The sequence below is a fragment of the Rhinolophus hipposideros genome (genome assembly GCF_964194185.1).
Source record: "Rhinolophus hipposideros genome assembly, chromosome: X".
NCBI lineage: Eukaryota > Metazoa > Chordata > Mammalia > Chiroptera > Rhinolophidae > Rhinolophus > Rhinolophus hipposideros.
The window spans coordinates 87,640,780-87,662,393 of NC_138046.1; the positions used below are offsets into that span (position 1 = coordinate 87,640,780).

The following is a 21,614-nucleotide window of genomic DNA, read 5'->3' on the forward strand; positions in this document are numbered from 1 at the left end:
CTGTATGACCCAGAAGGAATTTCACCGGACCTCAGTTTCCTCCTTTGCAAGATGAGACATTTGCACTAGATCACCTCAAAAGACCCTTTCCAGCTTAAAAACATCCCTTTAAGAGCATATCTTTTTTTTTTTTTTTTTTGCTGCTGCTGCTGCAATTATTATACAGTCAGAGCAGCTAAGACAGGCCAGGCATTTTGCTCATTCTCATTCTCAACTACAACTGTGGGAGGTAAAACAGTGTCATAAAAGGTAAAAGGTTGCATATTATGATAGTAAAAGTCAACATCTGTGAGAGCTTAACAAGTGCCAGGCAGTGTTCCAAGAATGTTTATGTGCATATTAACTCACTTTATCCCCCAATAATCCTATGAGTAGGTATTATCATTATTAACTCCATTTTATAGATGAAGAAGGTGAAGCACAAAGAGATGAAATACCTTGCCCACAGCTAGCAATGATCAAGCCAGGCTACAAACCCAAGGAGTCTGCTCCAGAGACTACACTTGACCCCAGATGAGACAACTGAAACTTTGGGAGTTTAGGTAACTTGGCTACCAACTGGCAGAGCTGGATTCAGATCCAGGTGTATCAGATTCCAAGGCCCATACTCCTTCCACAACCATATGCTTGGGAAGGAGTAGCTGGCTCTGAGAGAAAAGTTATCTGAAAGATTGTTTTGGTTTACCCCCTACTCAATGCTTCTCATCATAATCCATCCCCCACCTGTCTGCCCCGCTGAGGAGCTATAAAAGGGCAATAGTGCAGAAAAACAAAGAACTCATTTCTGTACCTGCTGTAGGTGAGACACTGGGCCACAGAGGAAAAAGAAAAGGGGAGGAGGGACCCTGTTTCTTTACTCCTGCTCTAACGTGACTTCTGAGACTCACACAGCCACTACCGTTTTGGTCAACAGGCAGGAGCAGATGGTTTTTCCTAGGTGATGGTGGTCCACCTATCAAGCCACACAGCTATCCAGATTTCATACTGAAGGCCTGTCATCAATTCACTGACTGCTCTGTAATGCTCCCCTACGCTCCATGCGTTAGCTCAATCAGCAGTGTTTACAGATACACTGTGATGTGCTAAACAAACAAACAACAACAAAAAAACAACTGCAAGGTTGAAACATGGTTCCTCTGGATCTGAAGCCAACAGAACAGTTTGCCATTTCAACTATCTATTTTATTGCAATTTTTCTGTGCTTTATTTTTATGCTTACCCTGACATATTTTGTCACCTCGCTTTATTACGTAATTCCCACACTAAATTAAGTGTGATTTCCCCATTTTTGTACAATCTCCCTGTCCCCACTCTCACTCCCAAAAAACTTTTTGGATTCAACAGGAGAGATGGCCAAAAATTACAAGAGTACTTCAGGAAGTATTAATAACAAAAAAACTGCTCTAACCAAACCCTCGGGGACTTGGTTTCTTTCTTTTCTTTTTTTCAGTTTGGAAATAAAGGGGATACAGAATGACCGAAGCAACTGTCAGAAGCCCACGCAATTCACTCCTTGCGGGAGGCAATGTTATTTTATATCTCATTTTCAAATCACTTGTTTTCTGATTATAGAAGTAATGCATATTCACGGCATAAAATTTGGAAAATAAAAGTAACAAAAAAGAAAAATAAATGCATCCTACTACCTAGAGGTAGCCACTTTAACAACTTTGGCTCATTTCTTTCTATTCTGTGTTGATCATCATATTCATAGTTGTGCATATAACATGAAACACGCAAGATACACATAAACCCACACTTAAATTAAAAAGCCAGAAATGGGATAATCCCATGCCTTTCCATTATACCATGAAAATTTTCTTCAGCATTACTCTTGATTTTTAATGGGCGGATATCTTACTCTGTAGACCTACCACAATTTACTTACACTCCCCTACTATGTAAACGGTGTCTTCAGTCTTTCACTCTACTAAATACCTTAGTATATAAAGCTGTGCACATATATCTGGTATTTCCTTCAGAAACTATCCTTTTTTAAATTAACAAGGAATCCATGCTACTTACAGAAAAATTGGAAGATACAAACAAGCAAAAATAAAGTTAACTGTAATTTTGTAAATACTTTTGTGTATATCCCCTCAGAATTTATATTACACACACATAGACACAAGCACATATGTTGAAATGGATCGTACTATAAACAATGAGTTACTCATAACAGCTACCATATACTGAGTAGTTACCACATGTCAGGCACTGTGATTTTCTCATTTAATCCTCCCAGCCACCTCTATGTGTTCACTCAGCAGTTCCCAAACTTGTCTATACATTGTAGTCACCTGGGGGACTTCCAAAAGCCTGAGTGCTGCATCCCATCCCCAGAGATTCAGATTTCATCGTGCTGGGTGAGGCTTGAGCTTGGGAGGGTTTAGGAGACCCACAGGGGATCCTCATGGGTGTATAAATGGGGAAGTATTATGTTTGCTGCTATTTTGTGCTTCTTTTACTGATGCAGAAGTTGAGGAACACTGAAGTAAGTAACTTCCCAACATCAGGCAGCTGATAAAGGTGGGATTTGAATCTAACTCTAAGCCCAGAGTCCACACTTTTAACTATTTTATCAATAGAGATAAAAGAGCTGCTTTGAGATCTGCTTCCCTCACCCCACCATTTAACATCTATCATGAACCCATTTCTATGTTAATAAATACAATTCTGCATCATCATTTTAGTAACTATAGTGTTGCAAGGTATCAATGCATCAGAATGCCAAATGCTATCAATTTTCCCACTATAGAAAATGTTGCGATCAATATCCTTATTGATACACCTTTGTGCACATTTATTTCCTTAGGATAAACTCCAAGAAAAGGAATTGCCGGGTCAAAAGGTTTTCATAAATATTGCCAAATTGATATTCCCATCAGAAGTGTGTGCGACTGTCCTTGCCAACCCTGAGTTTTGTCATTTCTTTCTTTCTTTTTTTTTTTTTCAGTTTCGATGTGGCTTCTTTATATACTTAGTCATAAAATTTCTGTTCAGCTAGACTTCAGATGGTTCTTCAGGTTGACTGTTCTGTAATTTAGTTGTAATTTTAATGTATTTACGAAAGGACGCAGGCACAGTGTTTATCTACTCTGCCACCTTGGATTTTCCTTTGTCATTCCTTTTTAATCTTTGCAAATTTTAGTGGAGAAAATGGTATGCCATTTTAATTCCCCTTTATTTACTACTATGAATTTTTTTTCATGTTTACTGGTGATTTAAATTTCTTCTTTTATATATTTTCCTATTCCCATCCTTTGCCCATTTTTCCAGTAAAATACTTGTATTTTTCTTTCTGCTCTATAGGACTTTACGTATTAAGGATAATGAGTCTTGTTGCAATTGTTTTCAGTTTTCTCATTAACTTTATTTATGGTTTTGTGCAGAAATTTAAAATTTTCATATAGTTGATTATATTCTTTTTCTTCATTATTCTACCTTAGATATTATGTATATAAATATCTTCCCTACCCCAAGATTAGATAGTCTCCTATATTTTTTGAATTCCTTTACCATTTCTCTATTAAAAACAAACAAAAATCTTTTCATTCTTTAATACAGCAGTTCCCAAGCAGGATTACACACCAGAATTTCTTACAGAACTTCTTTAAATGCTCAGGTCTTAAGACTGAATCACAATTTGCAAGGATGAGACCTGAGCAGGCAATTCTGATGCACCCCCTTCTTTATTAAGAAACCTTTTTAATCCTTCTAAATGTACACTATTGTCATTTTTCCAAATTACTTGAGTACATTTGTTAAGCACTAAATAATCTCATGAACTTGAAATGCTACCTTTATCTTATTTGGTAAGCTCCACGAGAGCAGAGACCATACCTGTTTTTACTGACCATTACCTCTCTAAAGCCCAGCATAGTGCCTGGTGCACAACTAGTGCTTCATACATGTTAACTGAATAAATAACAGCTGACAACACAAGTCTCCAACTTCATCCCATCCGAAATTGTTTTGACCATTAGACTAATAAAACTGGTATTGTTAATAATGACCCTTAGTTATCAAAAATATTAAATTATGCCCTGTACACTCTGTTTAAAGTGACCAGGAAATGGATTAGAGGGCTCCATCAAATGAAGTCAAAATAAGAATGTTGTTCATGTTTAACAGGTATGTGAGTTTTGAGCCAATTCTCCATGGAGGAATTAGACAGCATTGACCTGAGAGACTAAGGAGACTTGGCTTCCTCCAGTTCTTAAGAGTTCCTCAGCGAGCTCCAGAGACTGACTCGGAGCTTCCCTGAGCTGAAAGGCCCACACTTACCCTCTTCCATGAGCCCATGGAAAGAAAATTGGAACAGGGAATCAGGAGACCGGAGTTTTAGTCCTGTCACTACTATCAACCTGTTTGACTATGGGAGTGTCACTTAACTTCTAGGGGGTGGGCTACATGTTTTCTAAGGCTCTCTTCAGCTCTAAACCTCTACCTAAAGTCCCAAACAGACTACCATAGGGCAGGACAACATGCAGTTCCCTCCATAGAACACAGTCCCAGTCCCACCTCAAGCTACAACAAAATAATTGTATTAATAGTATTAAATAGTAATACTATTTAGTAATACTAATGTATTAAATAGTATTAATAATAGTATTAATAGAAGTATAGTAGAAACAACAGCTATTGCTAAATTTTACTGAACACACATGATACACAATATTCTAAACATCTTACTACTAATAATAATGGCACACATACTATGTTCCAAGTGCTTTGCATATATTAACTTAATTAATCTTCACGACAATCATGTAACATGCATTCTATTATTATCCCCATTTTACAAAGGAGAAAACCGAGAGACCGAGAGGTTAAGGGACTTGCCCAAGGTCTCAGCTACCAAACAATGGAATCAACTGTGTTGAACCCAGACCCATGCTTTTAACTACTATACTACATTGCCACCCAGAGTATCACTGTACTCTGCTGGTCACTTCAGAGGTTGCACAAAAACAGAAATGCGCTGCAGTTACTCATGTGGAGTACTCCCTTCTTTCCTAGTGCCAGAAAAATTAGGTTTTACTACAATGTAATTTTAAGCAGATCAGATTTCAGGGCCTGGGATAGCAAAATGTTTTATTAAGAAAATGATGACCTTTTTATTAAGAAGTGTTACCCATGAAAATGTTTGTATTATAAAACAAATAAAGCATTAACTACTAATGACACTTTCATTAAACACAGAGAAAACACACCATCACTTTATGCATCATTAGGAACAAAACTTTAGATCCCCACCTGCACAAACTCCAGTTCCATATTTTCAGAATTGGCTTTTTAACAATGACCTGACAGCCCACAAGTGTCTCAAACAAAACAGGCCAAACCAAGCTCAGTACCCTAACTTCCCACCATCTCCATGCCCTTCTCTCCATCTCCCATATTCCCTATCTCAGTGAAAGGCACCACTGGCTCCAAGCACCCAAGCTGGCTATCAACCCAGGCTCGGTTCCTCCCACATCCAGTCACAGAACATTTCTAGAATTCATCCCATTCTGTTCAGACCTTCACCATCTCTTCCCTAAACCACTATACCCAAAACTTCCCAAATGGCTCTTGCTTCCATTCTCTCCAGCTCCAAATCCACTTCAATAATGCTGCCAAAGTCATCTTTATAAAACAAAATCTGATTATGTGACTTCCCTGTTTAGAATCTTTGTCTTCAGGATAAAGTGTAAAATCCTTCCTAGAACATACAAGGCTCTTTATTATCTGGCTCCTGATTACCTTCCCTGCTTCATCTGAGGTCGTGCCCCACGAAGCAAACAGAGCAATTGGAAGTTCCCAAACAGTGCTTCTCTGTCTGCCCAGAATGCAATTCTCTCATTTGCCCATCTGGCAAACTCCCACTCATTTTTTTCAGACTGGCTCAAAATTCAGGGTTCATTATGCTTTCCTCTGGGCTTCCATCGCATTTTGCACCTCTCCCTATTCTAACACTTATTCAGCCTGACAACAATTATGTGTTTATTTGTCTGTCTTTCGCTTAAGACAAGGAACCGTCCAGAGTTGCATGTCTTTTTCATCTCTGTATTCTGTTTGTTGAATGAAGGAATGTCTCAGGATTTAAACAAGAATATTCAAACTGCTCCTGATAAATACCCATCGTGTGAGTCAAAGTGGCCATACAGGCTGAATCCCAGTTTAACAAATATCTTTAACTTGACAGTCCTCGTACATCAAAAATAGTTGTTATATTTGTGTGACTACATACTTGAAGTCATAACCAACAGGAGACAGTTTTAAAACATACATTAGACCACCAACAAACTTACCTGTTGAATATTTATAGACATCTGAGCTCTTCATTCTACCCCATCCTTAACCTTTTGTGGGTCATAGATGAACTTCGGTAGTATTTGTCTATCATTTCTTAAACCCACACTCCCTTTTGATAAACGTAAAAATCCCACATACCCCTGGAGATTCCGATACTCTCCCAAAGGGCCAATCCTCAACCCTCCCCCCCCAAAAAAAAACTGTGCATAGTAGGAATTTGCAGGTTCACAAGAGATGTAAGACATCAGGTCTTACACTATCACTGAGCTTTGCTTTCCAGTAGTTCGTAATATTAAAACAGGCATTTTCCTTCTATCACCAAATACAAACATTGTAACATTAAATATGGTTTAAAGTCTTTACTGGGAAGATGAAGCCAGTGAGGTGTTAACATCTCTTTCCCCCACATTTGAGAACCTTATGATAGAAATTTGCCAGAAACAAATGAAATACACAAATATGAAAAAAATGTCCACCGTTTCCTCACATGTAACCCCCACAAGCACACGTTCAAACAAAGGGAGTTCTTTGAAAATGCTTCTGGCTCTACATTTTCCTGCTACTTCCCCCACCACTCTCCTACTCCCACTTCAAAATAATTTGAACTTCTAACTAGCGGCGACTTCTTTTAAACTAATATGCTTTGTCCTTATGAAGACAAAGGGTTAAATTAAAGAAACAGCTGGCTGCCTGCCATGGTGGTGGGGGGTGGGTGGGTAGGTAGGGATGGAGGATAGAGATGGAGGAAAAACCAGTTAGAGGAATGAGTGCTAATTTCTTACCCTGCCACATGGCCATGTTGATTCTATCCTCTTCCACGTTGGGGTCACAGGCTCAGAGTTTCCCAGAGCCCCCTAGTTTTGTAGGGAGGCTTGAATGGGATGTAGATGGAACAGAAACCGTGTGGTCTTACTTTCTGCCAGAGACTCAAGCCCCAAACCTGAAAATATAAACAGAAAAAATGAATACCTAAGTGACAAAAAACAACGACAACACACACACACACACACACACACAGAGAAAACATTTCAAATCCTTGAAAATTATGTCCTGTCCCTCCCTGAACCTCTCTTTCAAAGATATACAGACACAGGCAGTGCCAAGTTCCCCCTAAGCAGAAAGGGATTGCTGAAGAAAGAATGGGAAGATCTAGAGTCAGTTAATATTGCCACTGAGTGCTGCTGTCCAATTGTGCATGAATCACTGGATCTTCAGTAAATGGGTTTGGGAATCTCAAAGGATGGGTGGTTGGATGAGATGCCCAATGACCGTGAAGCATCCTTCCTATCTTGATGTTCCATGTTTTGGGGAATGAAGAGCAGCATGATATCCAATGACCTTCCTAAACCTCCAAACACCCAACTTTACATTAAAAAATAGTAGAAAGGACAGCAAATTTTGTGACTATTTAAAGTTTGAAAATAGATCTTGTATAGGAAAAAAAGGGAAGTATACTAAAAAGTTAAGAGTGATGCCCTGTGTCGCGGTTCTTCCTGTCCGCTTCATTGTACTTTCCCACATTTCACTCATGTCCTATGGGGAGCATATATCGCTTTTATAATTGGGGGGTGGGGGGGAGAATCAAAGAAAAAGAAAAATGTAAAAATAAAATACTAATTTAAGTAAAGCCAAATTAATTCAGCTCATTGCTATTTTTAAAATATCAAAATCAGTCTTAGGACAATGCTATTCGCAAGGATATAAAAGGCAGACGCTAGGAATGGGGGAAAAATAAATAAAAGGTCTGACTACTTTGTTTCAGAGGTTTAATATATGAAATCCTTTGTCCATCTAAACAAGTTCCTGATTAATAAATTGGTCTTCCTTAATTAGCATACGAGCCAATCTGCTTTTTCTAAGAAAACGTCCTCACCTTTCTGACCTGGTGTACATCAAAGCAGATTGCTATTTCCATAGCTTCTGTAGAAGTAACACCACCCTGAAGTGAAAGTGCTAGCGTGCACGTACTGAAGACTAATACAAACTCGAGAGTCATCATTTTGGCCTTCTTTAATGATTTTTTTTTTAAAGACAAAAGTGTGAATGTGTACACTAGTCCCCAAAACACCAACAGAGAAAAGACAAAGCTTTGCATAAGAAAAGGTTCACGAAGTCCAAGAAAACTAGGAACTCACAAAGTCCCAGGATGGATTCACCAGGAAAAAGCGTTCCGATGACTTATCTGGAACCTGGGACAGTGTTTGGAGGTTTGCTTTCTTTCTTTTTTTCTCCTTCCTCTTATTTTGCGTGCAGTTAAATAGTACTGATCTGCGCCTGGTGGGATCAGGCGAAGTCTAACATCTCTGAAATCCAACTGGGTAACTGCTAATAAATGCATGAAGTTTATGGAAAGCAGATTCTTACTGGCTTTTTATGCTCCACAGTTCTGGATTTCCCTGGCTTATGTGAGGTAGCTTACACTCACGTTATCACACGGGCACACGCACAACTTCCCTTGGCAGTCCAGGAAACTGATTTGCTCTGAAATGTATAAAGGTAAACGCGCATCAGTGTGAAGGGAAAGCGCTTGGGGGTGAAGGCACTCAGGCGCAAGCCCGTAGAGTCTGGAGAGAACCGGCCACCCGCACGTTAAGTGGGAAAAGGAAAACTCAGCAACTACTTTACGGAGAGTATGGACTCCACTTCGCCAAGATCCACACTAACCTGTGAGTCCAGAGCAGGAGGGAGAAGAACGGGGCCTTGACAGAGTTTTACCAGCCAAAGCCACCCTGCCCCAGTCCTGGAAAGGGGACGACTGCAGCTAACCTCCCCCATTCAAAAGCGAGGCAGGCTTGGCGCCGCTCCGCGAGAAAACTTCGCTGGGACAGCGCAGGGACCCTTGCTGGGACACTAGGGCTGGGCTCCCGAGAAGATGCCGCCCTGCACTGGCTAGAACTAGCCGGTCTAGCTCCTTCGAGTGCCAGGCGGAGGCGGCCAGGCACGGGGAACCCCCATCTGCGGGGGGCCGAGCCAGCGAGGGAGCGCTTCCCGGTGTCGCTGCGCCCAGGGGGTGCTCCAGGGGTGGGCCGGGGGCCAGCGGCCCGCGGAGGACCTGTTGGGGAAGGGACAGCCCGTCTGTCTTTACCTGTCGCCGAGGTCAGGCGCGGCGGAGCCCGCACTCGGCGGGCCGAGAGCACAGTCGGCTCTGGCGTCCAGAACACCAAGTTGAGCTAGCGCCCCACGTAGCCGGCAGAGCTTCATTCACAGCCTGGCGGGGAGGAGGGGGAGCGGAGCGGGCGCGCGGCTCATGTGACAGGCGCCTCGCCAAGTATCGGCCGAGCACAGCTGACGTCTGCGCGTGCGCGCCCCTGCTGGCCCTCTCCCCGCACCTCGGCCGAGTGGAGACCGGGTAAAGCCAGGCCGGGAGGCGGCGGGGCCTTGATAGCAACCGAGAACCAAGCGCTGGGAGGGGTTTCCGCGTGCGCAGTCGCAGTAGGCCGGCCCTGCTAGCTGCCATATTTAATGAAGCTTGGGCGGGTCCTAAGCCAGTACTGGGCGTGTCAATTGCTTTTGAAAGAAAAAAAGTACTGCATTATGTTTTACTGTTTCGAACCTGCGGTACACTTTTTTGGTTTTGTCTTTCGAATGAAATTGTCACCCTGAGTTCCTGACCCACAGTAATAAGTAGTAAAAATCGAATACCGGTTATTATTAGGTCACGTATTTTCAGCCTATAATTATATGTGAAACGCTGTTCCAAGCCCTTTACTTTTTTCATCTCATTTAATGCCCACAATAACCCCATTGGGGTACGTACTGTTATTTCTCCACTTTTATTCATAAGGGGAAAAACCACAGAAAGGTTAACTTGTCCTAGTTCACAGAGTAGCAGTAAGAATAGTGATCGAATATAGTGATGCTTGTAACAGCCAACTCGATCCTCATTGCAACACTGGAAAATCTACAAGGCAGTTTTCAGTATTATATCCATTTGAATAATTAAAATTAAAACGGAGGCTCAGAAAAGCAAAAACCACAGGTCTTAGTAAGTGGTAGAACTGGAATTTCAACCTGGGTCTACCTGACGCCAAAGCCCTTGCCTTGGTTTTGGAAGAAACATCCCCTCATTTTACAGTACAGAAAACAGGCCAATGGGATGCATTGACTTACTTAAGATGACCCTGCTAATAATTAGTTATTGGTAGAACTGAGACTGGAATCCACATAATCAATCCAAATAATCTAACTAGAACCCCATTACTCTAATTCAGTGTCTACTGTAGTGAGCAATTTTGAATGCCTACTTTGGACAAGCTAAGTGGTCAGGGGTACAAAATGCCCAGTCAGTGTAAAGCCACCAAAGACAAATCTGTAATATGAAAAGTCAGGCTTTTAAACCCATTTCAATGAGGGAGACCCCACACCAGAGAAACCGTGGGACATCTCACCAAAGAAAAGGACTCATTATAGGAAAGAGTGGAATTTAGGTGAATTTTAAACAGAGCATTGTTTTGGTAAGCTTAAAGCAGGGCTGTGTGAAGGGGTCAACATCAGGTCTGAATTGTGAAGTGAACCCAGAGTCCCTGTTTCCTTGGGAACCACAAAGTAAAGATAGATGTGGAATGTTGTCTCGATACTCTTATCTGAAGCTCTGCACCTGGATTGAAAATTGAGGCTGTTTCTCTGTGTCCAAGAAAGTTAATGTTTTTCAGACAAACATGGGATGTTTTATTCTCTCTACTGTGATTTTAAGTAGCAAAGTTTCTGATAGTCTCTGATTATAGAGAACAAAGTTTCTCAGTGAATAAAAAAAAGTGGTGATCATTCAGATAAAGGGGGTTGTTATCACTTTACAGCTGCAACATGTCTTTGAGAGAAATATTGTTCCCTGTTAAACTTACAGCTAGCTTTATCAGGTGTCTGTTGTTCCAGCATGATGAATGGCCAGATTTTTGCTTTCTCTGTCCAAGCTGATTTTTATTTTTTCATCTGGTAACATTTAGTCCCTGCCTTCAGGCTCTCGTAATGTATGGGTGGGTGGGAGATATCCACAAGTAACTAGAAATAATTATAATTAAGTAAATTAAATTTCATTTAAATTAATTAAATCAGGTTATGCTGAGTCCATCTGATAAACGTAAATCCAAGTGGAGGTAAAACCTTGTGCAAAAGACATCATGTATGAGCACCATGAGTAGTGCTGCATTGTTGAAGCTTAGGGTAGGCGAGTATAGGGGAGATATAACCAGAAGATAAATCATGCTGCAATTTTGAAGGATCTTGAATGTTGGACTAAGATTTGTACTTAATTCAGAAAGTAATTTAAACTATAACTGAAAAAATTGGGGGGAAATTGATTGAAAAAGAATTAAGGCTTTTGAGCAAGTTCCCTGGTTTGGAACTCTTTTTTAAGGAGGTGAATCTGAGGTGTTTGTTTTTGTCATTGCAGGACAGGAGAAACCGGAGCTTACCTGTAGATTGAACAGGAAGAGCCACTGGTGAAACAAATTGAAGAGGCAAGAAAAGGAAAGGTTAAATAATGAAGTAAAATACGTGGGGAGATAGAAATGAGATTCAAAGTACAAACTAACTTTGGGAAAGACGTCTCTTACTCTGAGACAACAAAAAGACGGATTGAAGGATGGCAATCTGGTTAGAAGCATATTTGTCAATGAAGTTACCTCTACAGAGCGAGCATATTGGCTCTACTTGGAATACAGTAGTTATTTGGGAGAGCTTGGGCCGGAGTGATTTATGGCCAGTATGAGAGGGCTGCAGTACCCCCATAATACCACTTGGTGTCGCCACCGACCGCTGACAGCTTGGAAGGCTCCTGTTGGGATTTTACATTAAACGCTCAATAAATGTTAGCTAGTATTACTATTGATGATGATGATGATGATGATGATGATGATGATGATGATGATGATGATGATGATGATGATGATGATGATGATGATGATGTCGTCTCCTTCAGGCTTTGGATTCCCAAGTTTTGCTGGAGCTATTTATATGCTGAGTAATAAATGCCTATACAATACCTTCCCAAGTGAAATGGTTAGAGTGTGGTGCTAATGAGGCAAAGTTAATAATTTAATCAAAAGTTATAGATTCTGTTAACTCTGTTCTCTTCCGTATGAGAACCTTAGCCAGGTGTCCCACAACTGTGTGCCAAAAGAGTGTAGATAAATCAACTTTAATGAGTTCACTGCTCTCCTCACCCTTCCTTGGAAAAACTGAAAAAAATGTTCCCACCCAACCCCCCACGGTGGTCAACAGACTTTTGGTCAAAAGCCATTTCAGATCTTACAAAGCAAAAAGTAAACACAACGTCATCTTAAAAGTTACTTATAAAGAAAGAATAAAACAATAAACTTCACTGTATAACGAAAGGTAGCACTTTAGGATTAATTTTGCAAAAAAAAAAACACCTTCAGAGCAATAGATCACAGTGGCATGTAAACTGTCATGTCTAAAGCAGCTTTATCTTTAATTTTTGAAATTGTCATTGCAAATATAGACTGAGGTAAGTACTTACGTAATTTATGTTACATAGGTACATAGCCATGTAAAGTAGTAAGTCAATGCTCCTGGTATTGTTCTTATTGATTTGTTCTACGTTTTGTTTAAGCCCTAACTATTGTACCAGGTGCTGTGTTAGCCCCTAGGAATACTAGTTTTAAACTAAAATGTCTGGGGTACCAAAGAAATGCCTGGAATAGTTCTAGAAAAATGGAGTGGAATAAAAGGAAATGAACAAATTTCTTTAGCTCAGAGATCTATCAAGACAGTAGGTTAGGAAATTCAGAAAATATAGTGACCTAGGATCATTTGTAATTGCCATGTACCTGTACCCTGAGTATCAAAATGAATAAGTGGCTTCTATGCCAATAATGGTAGCTAACCTCATAACTGGAGAAATACTAATGAAAACTACAGTGAGATACCATTAATAAAGTATAAAAATATTGATAATCCACTGTGTTGACAAAGGTAAAGAGAGTCCTCTCATAAATTGCTGGTAGGAGTACAATTAGTCAGGTGAGGGCAATTTTGCAATAAGTATAAAAATTACAAACACATGAGACTTTGATCCCAAAATTCCATTTCTAGGAACTTCTCCAGTTGTGTGTACAAGGTTATTCACTGTACCATTGTTTGTAATAACAAAAAATGAAAAACAACCAGATGCCCACCAATAGAGAACTGATCAAATAAATAACGTACATCTATCCAATGACAAAGCTCTGTATGTACTTATATGTAAAATTCTCTATGACACAATATGTAAAAAAAAGAGGTGGAGCTGTGTACTTTCCCAATTTTGTGACATGGAAGTGTATTACCTATTCAATTTATATCTTCAAAAGTAATGTAGAAAAAATTTTGAATGACATGTCAAGGATAGTTTTAAAGAGCCAGTTGGTTAGCTCACTGCGTTAGTGCCAGTTAAAGAAATACCCCATTAACCTGTGAGCATATACTAGAAAGTCTATGATATGCAAAAACCCAGTCTTTATAGTTCTCTAATTGGGGCCAGCATAATTTTTGACAGATGGTTTTCATGAGAAATTTTATTTTTAAAAAAATGCCATATCAGGTTTGAGAGAATTCCAATTCTGTCTAGATTAGTGCTGCTGGTATTCTAAGGGGGCTAATATGAGTGTTAGTTCAGGGAGTGGTTTTGAGGATTTGTGGGTTTCTAATCTGCAAGCCCATCCAAGTCTGTATGGCCTTCTGTTTCATGAAGGGGTTGAAGCACATGGCACAGTCGTGGTGGTTTCTCAAAACCACTGTGATACCTGTGTACCCCCTAGCCCAAGAGCTACTTGAGGGCACGGTCCATGGCCTATGGTTCCTTTACATCCATCACAGCAGTGCTTTTCAAACTATTTATGGGGAAGGATCATTTCCTCCCAAAACCATCGTGTACCAATACTTTTATGAAGTACAATAAAAATGAATTACTAGAAAAATGAAATCAAAACAAAGACATATAAAATATAAGCCCAATTCTTTTGATTTTATTTACCAGACATAAGATTACTCCGTCAAATTGTTGTTAAGGTTTCAAAACATTTACTGTCAATTTCTTGTCGTGGACCAGTAATAAGCAGTTTGTGGACTGGCACTGAGCCATGGACCAAGGAAATACTTTGAGTAGTATTTCCTTACAGCACTACCACAGTACCTAGCTTTTGGTAGGCATTTGATAAATGCTGAGTTTAATACATCATTTCTACAGTGTTTGCTTCTTTGTAGGGTGTTTTCACATCTCTTTCCCCCTTTTATCCTCATACCACCTTCAGAATTAAGTGAAGCAGATTTTATCATTCCCATTTGACAGGAGAGGAAGTTGGGGCATGCAGATTAAATGATTTGCCAGGTCTGAAACAGCTCCTTAGTGTCCGAGCCCAAATTGATCTCCGAATCCTATTGCATTTTGTGGCAGCGACACTAAGAAAGCCCTCCGATCAAAGAGAACTTCCCAAAAGTTCCACCAATTAGAAATGAGAAGACCTATCTTCGGCTTTCCAAATGACAGCAGGTTGACCATGTGGTGTGATAGAGAATCAGAGAGCTAGTTTGGAATTCAAGCTTAAGCAAGAGATTTTATTACTGAGCCTGTCTCCTTGTGTCTAAAATGGGAACAATAACAGCTTCTTCACAAAGCTGCACTAAGAACTAAATGGTGAATGTAAATAGCCAGGCACGTAATTCAGAAATAATGGTTATTATTAGGCTCAGTTAAGGACTGCATTGAAGGGCTTGCTCTGTAACGTAATCACGTGGAAGGCGCGCCATCTATTGGTGGAGTAAAGAACATGTCTCTAGGAAGAGAACGTTGCTCTGGAAGGATGGAATCAGTAAATCATGCCCTTCTTGTCTTTCTTTTTTTGCATTGGCTACTAGAAAGCTCAGAGCCAAATGTTCGATCCACCCCTAACAAGTGAACGGGACTTTACAGATTGTGTTTTATGTCAACCTCACTCTTGCTCCATTTTATTTTTTTTCCTACCTGTATTTCCCCTGGCTTGATTATCACATTTTAAATATATTTTTGTAGGTCCATTTTAAACACCCTTTAGAATATGCAGAATGGTGATTTTTTTTTAATTAAAGTTCATTGGGGTGACAATTGTTAGTAAAGTTACATAGGTTTCAGGTGTACAATTCTGTATTACATCATCTATATATCACATTGTGTGTCAGAATGGTGATTTATTAAACTAGATAAGACTATGACAAGAATACATTCTACTTTTGGTTACTGTTGGTCCATTATCCTGGCAACCTCCAGAATCTAGAAAAAGATACAAGAACAGATAAATTGACTCTAAGAGGTAACAGAGGTTTAAAAACTATTTCAAATTAAAAATAAAACTTTAAGACTCCAAGCCTACGAAAGTTGATATGGCCACTACCAATTAGTACTGGGACACTACAGCATAAGTTAGGTGATTTATTTATTTATACATTGGGTACTTACCATGTATCATACACTGTTCCAGGTACAGAAAATATAGCAGTGAACGAAAAGGCAAAAGTCCATGCCCTCACTAAGCTTACACTTTTTTTGGAGGGGGGATGGTAAAGACAGATAATGAGCAAGATAAATAAGAATATTTTATGGTATATGTGGGAATAAGTACTATGAAAAAATAGGCTGCAAAGGGATATAGAGAGATCTGGAAGGTTACAACTTAAAATAGACTAATCAGAGAAGGCTTTGAGAGAAGTCAAAATTTAAGAAGCTGACAGGAGAAAGAATTTGAAGGAAGTGAGAAAGTAGGCCATGCTGGTACCTAGAAGAAGAGCATTTCACACAGTGGGAAATCAAGTGTGAAGGCTCTTAGATGGGGCATGCCTGGTGTGACCAGAAGCAGTGAGGAGGCTGGTGTGGCGGAAACAACGTGAGCAAGGAAGAGAGTAGTTGTTGATGCAGTCACAGAACTCACAGTAAGCCAGATCATGTGTTGGCTCGTGTAAGAATTTTGAGTTTTGCCCTTGCTTGAGCCATGACTTAGAAACTATGGGAGGATTTCAGAAAAAGGGTGGTATGATTGACTTTTCTCTTAAAAGGATTTCTCTAATTAGTCTGTTATGTAGGAGGGAGAAGCACAAGTCAGGAGGCTATTTCAGTAATCCAACAAGAGATAATGGTAGCTTGGACCAAGGTGATCAGAAGTGGTCAGATTGTGAATTTATTCTCAAGGTAGTACTGTCAGGATTTGCTGATGGATTGGCTATGAAGTGTTAGAGAAAGAGGGAAGTCAAGAATGATCCCGAGGTTTGTGTACTGAGCAGGTGGAACTAATGAAGGATAAGTGGGGTTGGAGGGGTAGAAATCAGAAATTCCATTTTTAACATTTTAAAATTTGAAATACGCATTAGCGATCCAAGTAGAGGTATTAAATAGGCAGCTAGATGTACAAGTTGTAGTTTAGGGAAGAGATTTGGACTGAAGATACAAATTTGAGGGTTGACAGTAGATGGCGCTTAAAGTCATGAGATCAGATGAGATGACCAAGGGAGAAAGTAGAGATAGAAGAGATTTCTTACCGGAGTGCTCCCATAAGAAATCAGGAAGCTGAGAAGGAACCGAAAAGAAAACTAAGAAAGAGTAGCCATGCGATAGGAGAAAATCCAGAGCAGTGTGGTGTCCTGGAAACAAGCAAATGAAGTGCTTTAAGAAGAAAGGAGTTTAATGCTACTGGTGGGTCAGGTAAAATGAGGGCAGCATTGGATTTGGCAACGTGGAAATCACTGGTGGCTTTGACAAGTTCAGGTTTGGTAGAGCCATGGAAGATGGACGACTGATAAGAATGGGTTTAGGAGAAAACGGAAGAGGAGGAACTTCCCATTCACCAGACAGAATGAATGCACTTACCCTATTCCTCCCGCTAAGTAAAGACCCTGGACATTATATATAAAACAAATATAAGAAGATTTTGAAAGATGAAAAGGAAAACTGAGTAGGTACCTTAGAACCTGAGGAGTGACACAGTGCTTGCGTGGTGTCAGTGGAAGCCTACTGGGGCACCTGAATTTTCACCCTCTCCCAATATTAATGAGGTGCCTGTCCTGCCTCACAGGGAAAACAAAGCAGAAAACATGGTCTTCTACCTACAACTAGTAGTAGCAAGGTGACGCCCCCTTTCTGAAATAGCATCAGAGGAGGTCAGCCAAACAGGAGATTTAAATAAGATCCAGAGTCTCATCTCATAGCATCCAAAATGTCCAGGATACAAGTGAAAATCACTTATCATAACAAAAAAACAGAACAATCTCAACTTAAGAAAAATGAATCAACAGACACCAAGACCTATGTGACACAGGTGTTAGAATTATATTACAAGGATTTTAAAGCATTCACCATACAAATGTTTCAAAGACTAGATCTGAACAGGTTTGAAATGAATGAAAAAATAGAAAGTCTCAGCAAAATAGATGATATAAAGAAGAACCGAATGGAAATTTTAGAACCGAAAAAATACAATGACTTTTCCCAAATTTCCAAAATTTAGGAAAAGACATAAACCTACACATTCAATAGCTGAGCAAACCACAAACAGAATACAACCAAAGAAATCCATGCCAAACTACATTGTAATCAAACTTTTAAAAAGTCAAAGAAAAAAACTTGAAAGCACCAAGTGAGAAATTACACCTTACTTAGGGGAAAAAGCTATTTGAATGAAGGTGTATTTCTCATCAGAACCACAGAGGCCAGAAGGAAGTGGCACAACATTTTTCAAGTGCTAAGAGTAGAATATACAAAGAACACTAGAAATTGAACAGTAAAAGAAAATAAAAAATCCACTTAGAAAATGAGCAAAAGACATGAAGAAGCATTTCACTAAAGAGGATACATAGAAGGTCAACAAACACATAAAAAGATGCTCTACATCACTCACCTTTAGGCAAATGCAAATTAAGACTATGGTGCGATATCACTACACACCTACTAGAACTGCTAAACTAAGAAAACATGACAATACTAAATGCTGGCAAGGATGTGGAAAAACTGGACGTTTCACGTATTTCCGGTGGGAAAGTAAAATGGTACAGCTACTCTGGTAAATAGTTTAGCAGTTTCTTAATAAACTACACATACACTTACCATACGACCAAGAACAAGTTCAAGGTCTTATATGAGAAGGAACAGAAGGGGACCATGACTGCCCTGTGTCACTGCAACTGCTGCCTGGTGTCAGCCGTCAGCTGGAAAGGCTTCCTGTGAAGCCTAGGGCCAGCGAGCTGAGAGGCACCCTTCGCTGACACCCAGCTGCACTTCCACCAGATGATCTGGGTGAAGCACCTTATCCTGGCTGACATCCTGAAAAGCATCTTCCTGCTACGCTATCAGGAGGACAGGAAGACGCTGAGCCTCGGTTCCCGGGACACCAAGCCCTTCGAGTTACGCAGCGTAGACCTCCCCGTGGAAAATGCCCCGCTGGGCTTCAGTGTGTCTAGCCGAGACGGCAACCTCAAGGTGTATATGCACCTGCCAGAAGCCAAGGACAGTTTCTGGGGTATGTGTCTGCTGCACTGGGCAGACTTCCACGTGGGCACCCACGTGAACACGTTCTGGAGGACCTCATGCGGGGTCCACTTAGGGGCCCAGCAAAAAGTCAGTGGTGTGGGAGAGCAAGCACATCACGTGGTTCTTCACACTGGACGGCGACACCGGGCTCCTGCTACCCAGGCGGAGAAGAATTATTGGTGGTGGCTGCTGGTGTTGTAGAACGCGCCGATCACCGTGCCGCCAGCCTCCCTACCGGAGCGGACCCAGCACGTAGGGTGGACGCAGGGTGGGCCGTAGTCCCGGGGCTGCTCAATCGCTGCCTTCACCTCAGCACCGCGAGCTGGACAAAAAGATCAGCACTGAGCGCAACATAGTCCCGGACGACCTGGTGGAGACCGATGGCGACCCACCTCACTTGTAGCCCCGGGGATGCTGTCGCCGCCCCTGTACACTGTCTCCCACCTCCTTTTTGTATTAAACAATTGATGCGTGCAATAACTTAAATGGAACTCCAGGACATTATGGTGAGTGTCAAAAGGCAATCTCCAAAGGTCACATATTAAAGGATTTCATTTACTTAATATTTTCAAAATGAGAAAATTATAGAGATAGAGAACAGATGAGTGGTCGCCAGGGGTTAGGAATGGTGGAGGAGGGTGGGTGTGACTATAAAGGGGTAGCAACAAGGAGATCTTTGTGGCGATGGAACAGTTCGGGATCGCGGTTGCAGTGGTGGTTACATGAATCTACACATGTGAGAAAATGGCATGGAACTATGCACACACTTTGTACTAACGTCAATATCCCGGATTAGATTACTATAGTTTGTAACATGTAACTATGGGTGGGGGAGAGCTGCGTCAAGTTTACAAAGGGCCTATCTAGTATTTTTACAACTTCCTGTGAAGCTATAATTATTTCAAAATAAAGAAAAGTTGTTTAAAGGAATAGGAAAAGAGAAATTGTAGATAGACGTTGAGTATAGACAATTCTAGTGAGGAATTTTACTGTAAAGGGGAACAAAGAAATGGGGTGGGTAGTGAGCAAGTCAAGGTGACTCAAAAGAAGATGTTTTAATTTTTTTGTGAGAACAATAATAGCATAGTTGAAGCTGATAAGAAAGAACCTGTGGACGGGGGGAAAAATTACATATGTATAGTCAAGGAGCAAGACAGGAGAGAATTGCCAGAGAGTATGGGATCTAGTAAACAAGTGTGTGGGGGGAGACTTGGCCTTAAAAGTAGGAGCAGTTTGTCCATAGTCATAGGAGAAAGCGTAGAATATATACATAGATTTAGGTATGTGAGTAGATGCAGTGGTAGAAATGTATGGGCTTTGTTTTCTGATTGCCTCTGTTTTCTCAGTGAAATCAGAAGCAAGGTCATGAGCTGAGAGTGAGAATGGGTGCGGAGGAGGTATTAGAGGCTTGATGGGAAAGGAGAAGGTATGAAATAGTTGTCTAGGAAACCGGGAGATTAAATGGACTATGATACTATGTTATTTTCTGGCAACATTAAGTGTCCACTTCAGATTCGTATTCTTGAATTTAAAGCGATAGTGTCATTTTGTGTTTTTCTCTAGCCATGTTCAGCTCCAGGGATATAGGAAGGGGTAGGAATTATTGGTAATGACAAAATGGAGGCAAATGACTGCAATTAGATAGAGTGCATAACTGGAAGAGAGGATTTCAAGTCTAGGATGTTAGGAGGATCAGGTATTTAGATATTGAAATCACAAAGAATTAAGATAGGAATAATTGGAGAGAGTGACAGTGAGACAAGCTAAAATCTTTGAGAAACTGGAGGAGTACCTGAGGGTCTATAGACCCTGTGGTACAACTACCACAAGATAGGATACTCAAGCCAAAATACCTTGGCCATGACTTTAACCCAAGTTCTATCCCCGATTCTCTTTGATTTGTCTCTTTTTCTCACACCCCACACCCAATCTATTAGCAAATCCTTTTGACTTTCTCTTCAAAATATACACAGAATTATACCACTTCTCACCTTCTCCACCACTACCCTTCTGTTCCTAAGTACGATGATCTCTCACCTGGATTATTGTAATATTTTCCTAACAAGTCTCCCTGATTCTACTCCTGCCACCCTATATTCTATTCACAACACAGAAGTCCAAGTGACCCTTTTATAACAAGTCAAATTATGCTACTCCTGTGTTTAAAACCCAATGGCTTCTCCAACTTACTCAAAAAAAATCTATACTCCTTATGATGGCTCACAAAAAAAGGCCCTATGATCTGTTTCCTGCATAACTTTCCTCTAGACACACTAAGTTGGTGTTGCTGTTTTGGACCTGCCATGCTTTTCCCAGCTCAGGGCCTTTGCACTTGCTGCCCTCTGTCTGGAAAGCTCTCTTTCCCCTACATCTCCATTCCCCACTTCATTTGGGTCTCTGTTCATATGTCTTTTCCTTCCCTTCTACCACTCCTTCTAAAATACCATCTCCTTTGTCATCCAGTCCCTTAGCTTGATTTATTTTTCTTCAAGCACTTTTTACAAGGCTATGTATTTTACTTGTTTTACTATCACTTCATCCCACTAGAATGTAAGTTTCATGAAGGCTGGAACTTTGTCTCATTCCTCACTTCATCTCTGGCCCTAACAACAGTGTCTGGCACATAGTAGGTACTCAAAATTTTTATTGAATTGAGACAGAAGTATAAATAATTAAGTACATAGAAATAAATTTTAAATGGGATCTTATATATTATAATTTTATGTAAAATACTGGTTTTAGATTTATTCCTAGATAGATAACTTATATTTTTTTCTATTGTGAAAGAGATCCTTTTTTAAAATTACATTTTAACTGCTAATTGCTA

The 21,614-nt window shown here is 40.3% G+C and overlaps 1 protein-coding gene across 1 annotated transcript in view; it reads right to left on the reverse strand.

The window, feature by feature from the left end:
- CLCN5 (chloride voltage-gated channel 5) overlaps positions 1-7,240 on the reverse strand; it is a 148,910-nt gene extending 141,670 nt beyond the window's left edge. The window contains exon 1 of the mRNA XM_081042446.1: positions 7,083-7,240. Within this exon, the coding sequence (XP_080898572.1) occupies positions 7,083-7,098 (16 nt within the window). The 5' untranslated portion in view covers positions 7,099-7,240. The remainder of the gene's footprint in view (positions 1-7,082) is intronic.
- Positions 7,241-21,614: the final 14,374 nt, after the last annotated feature.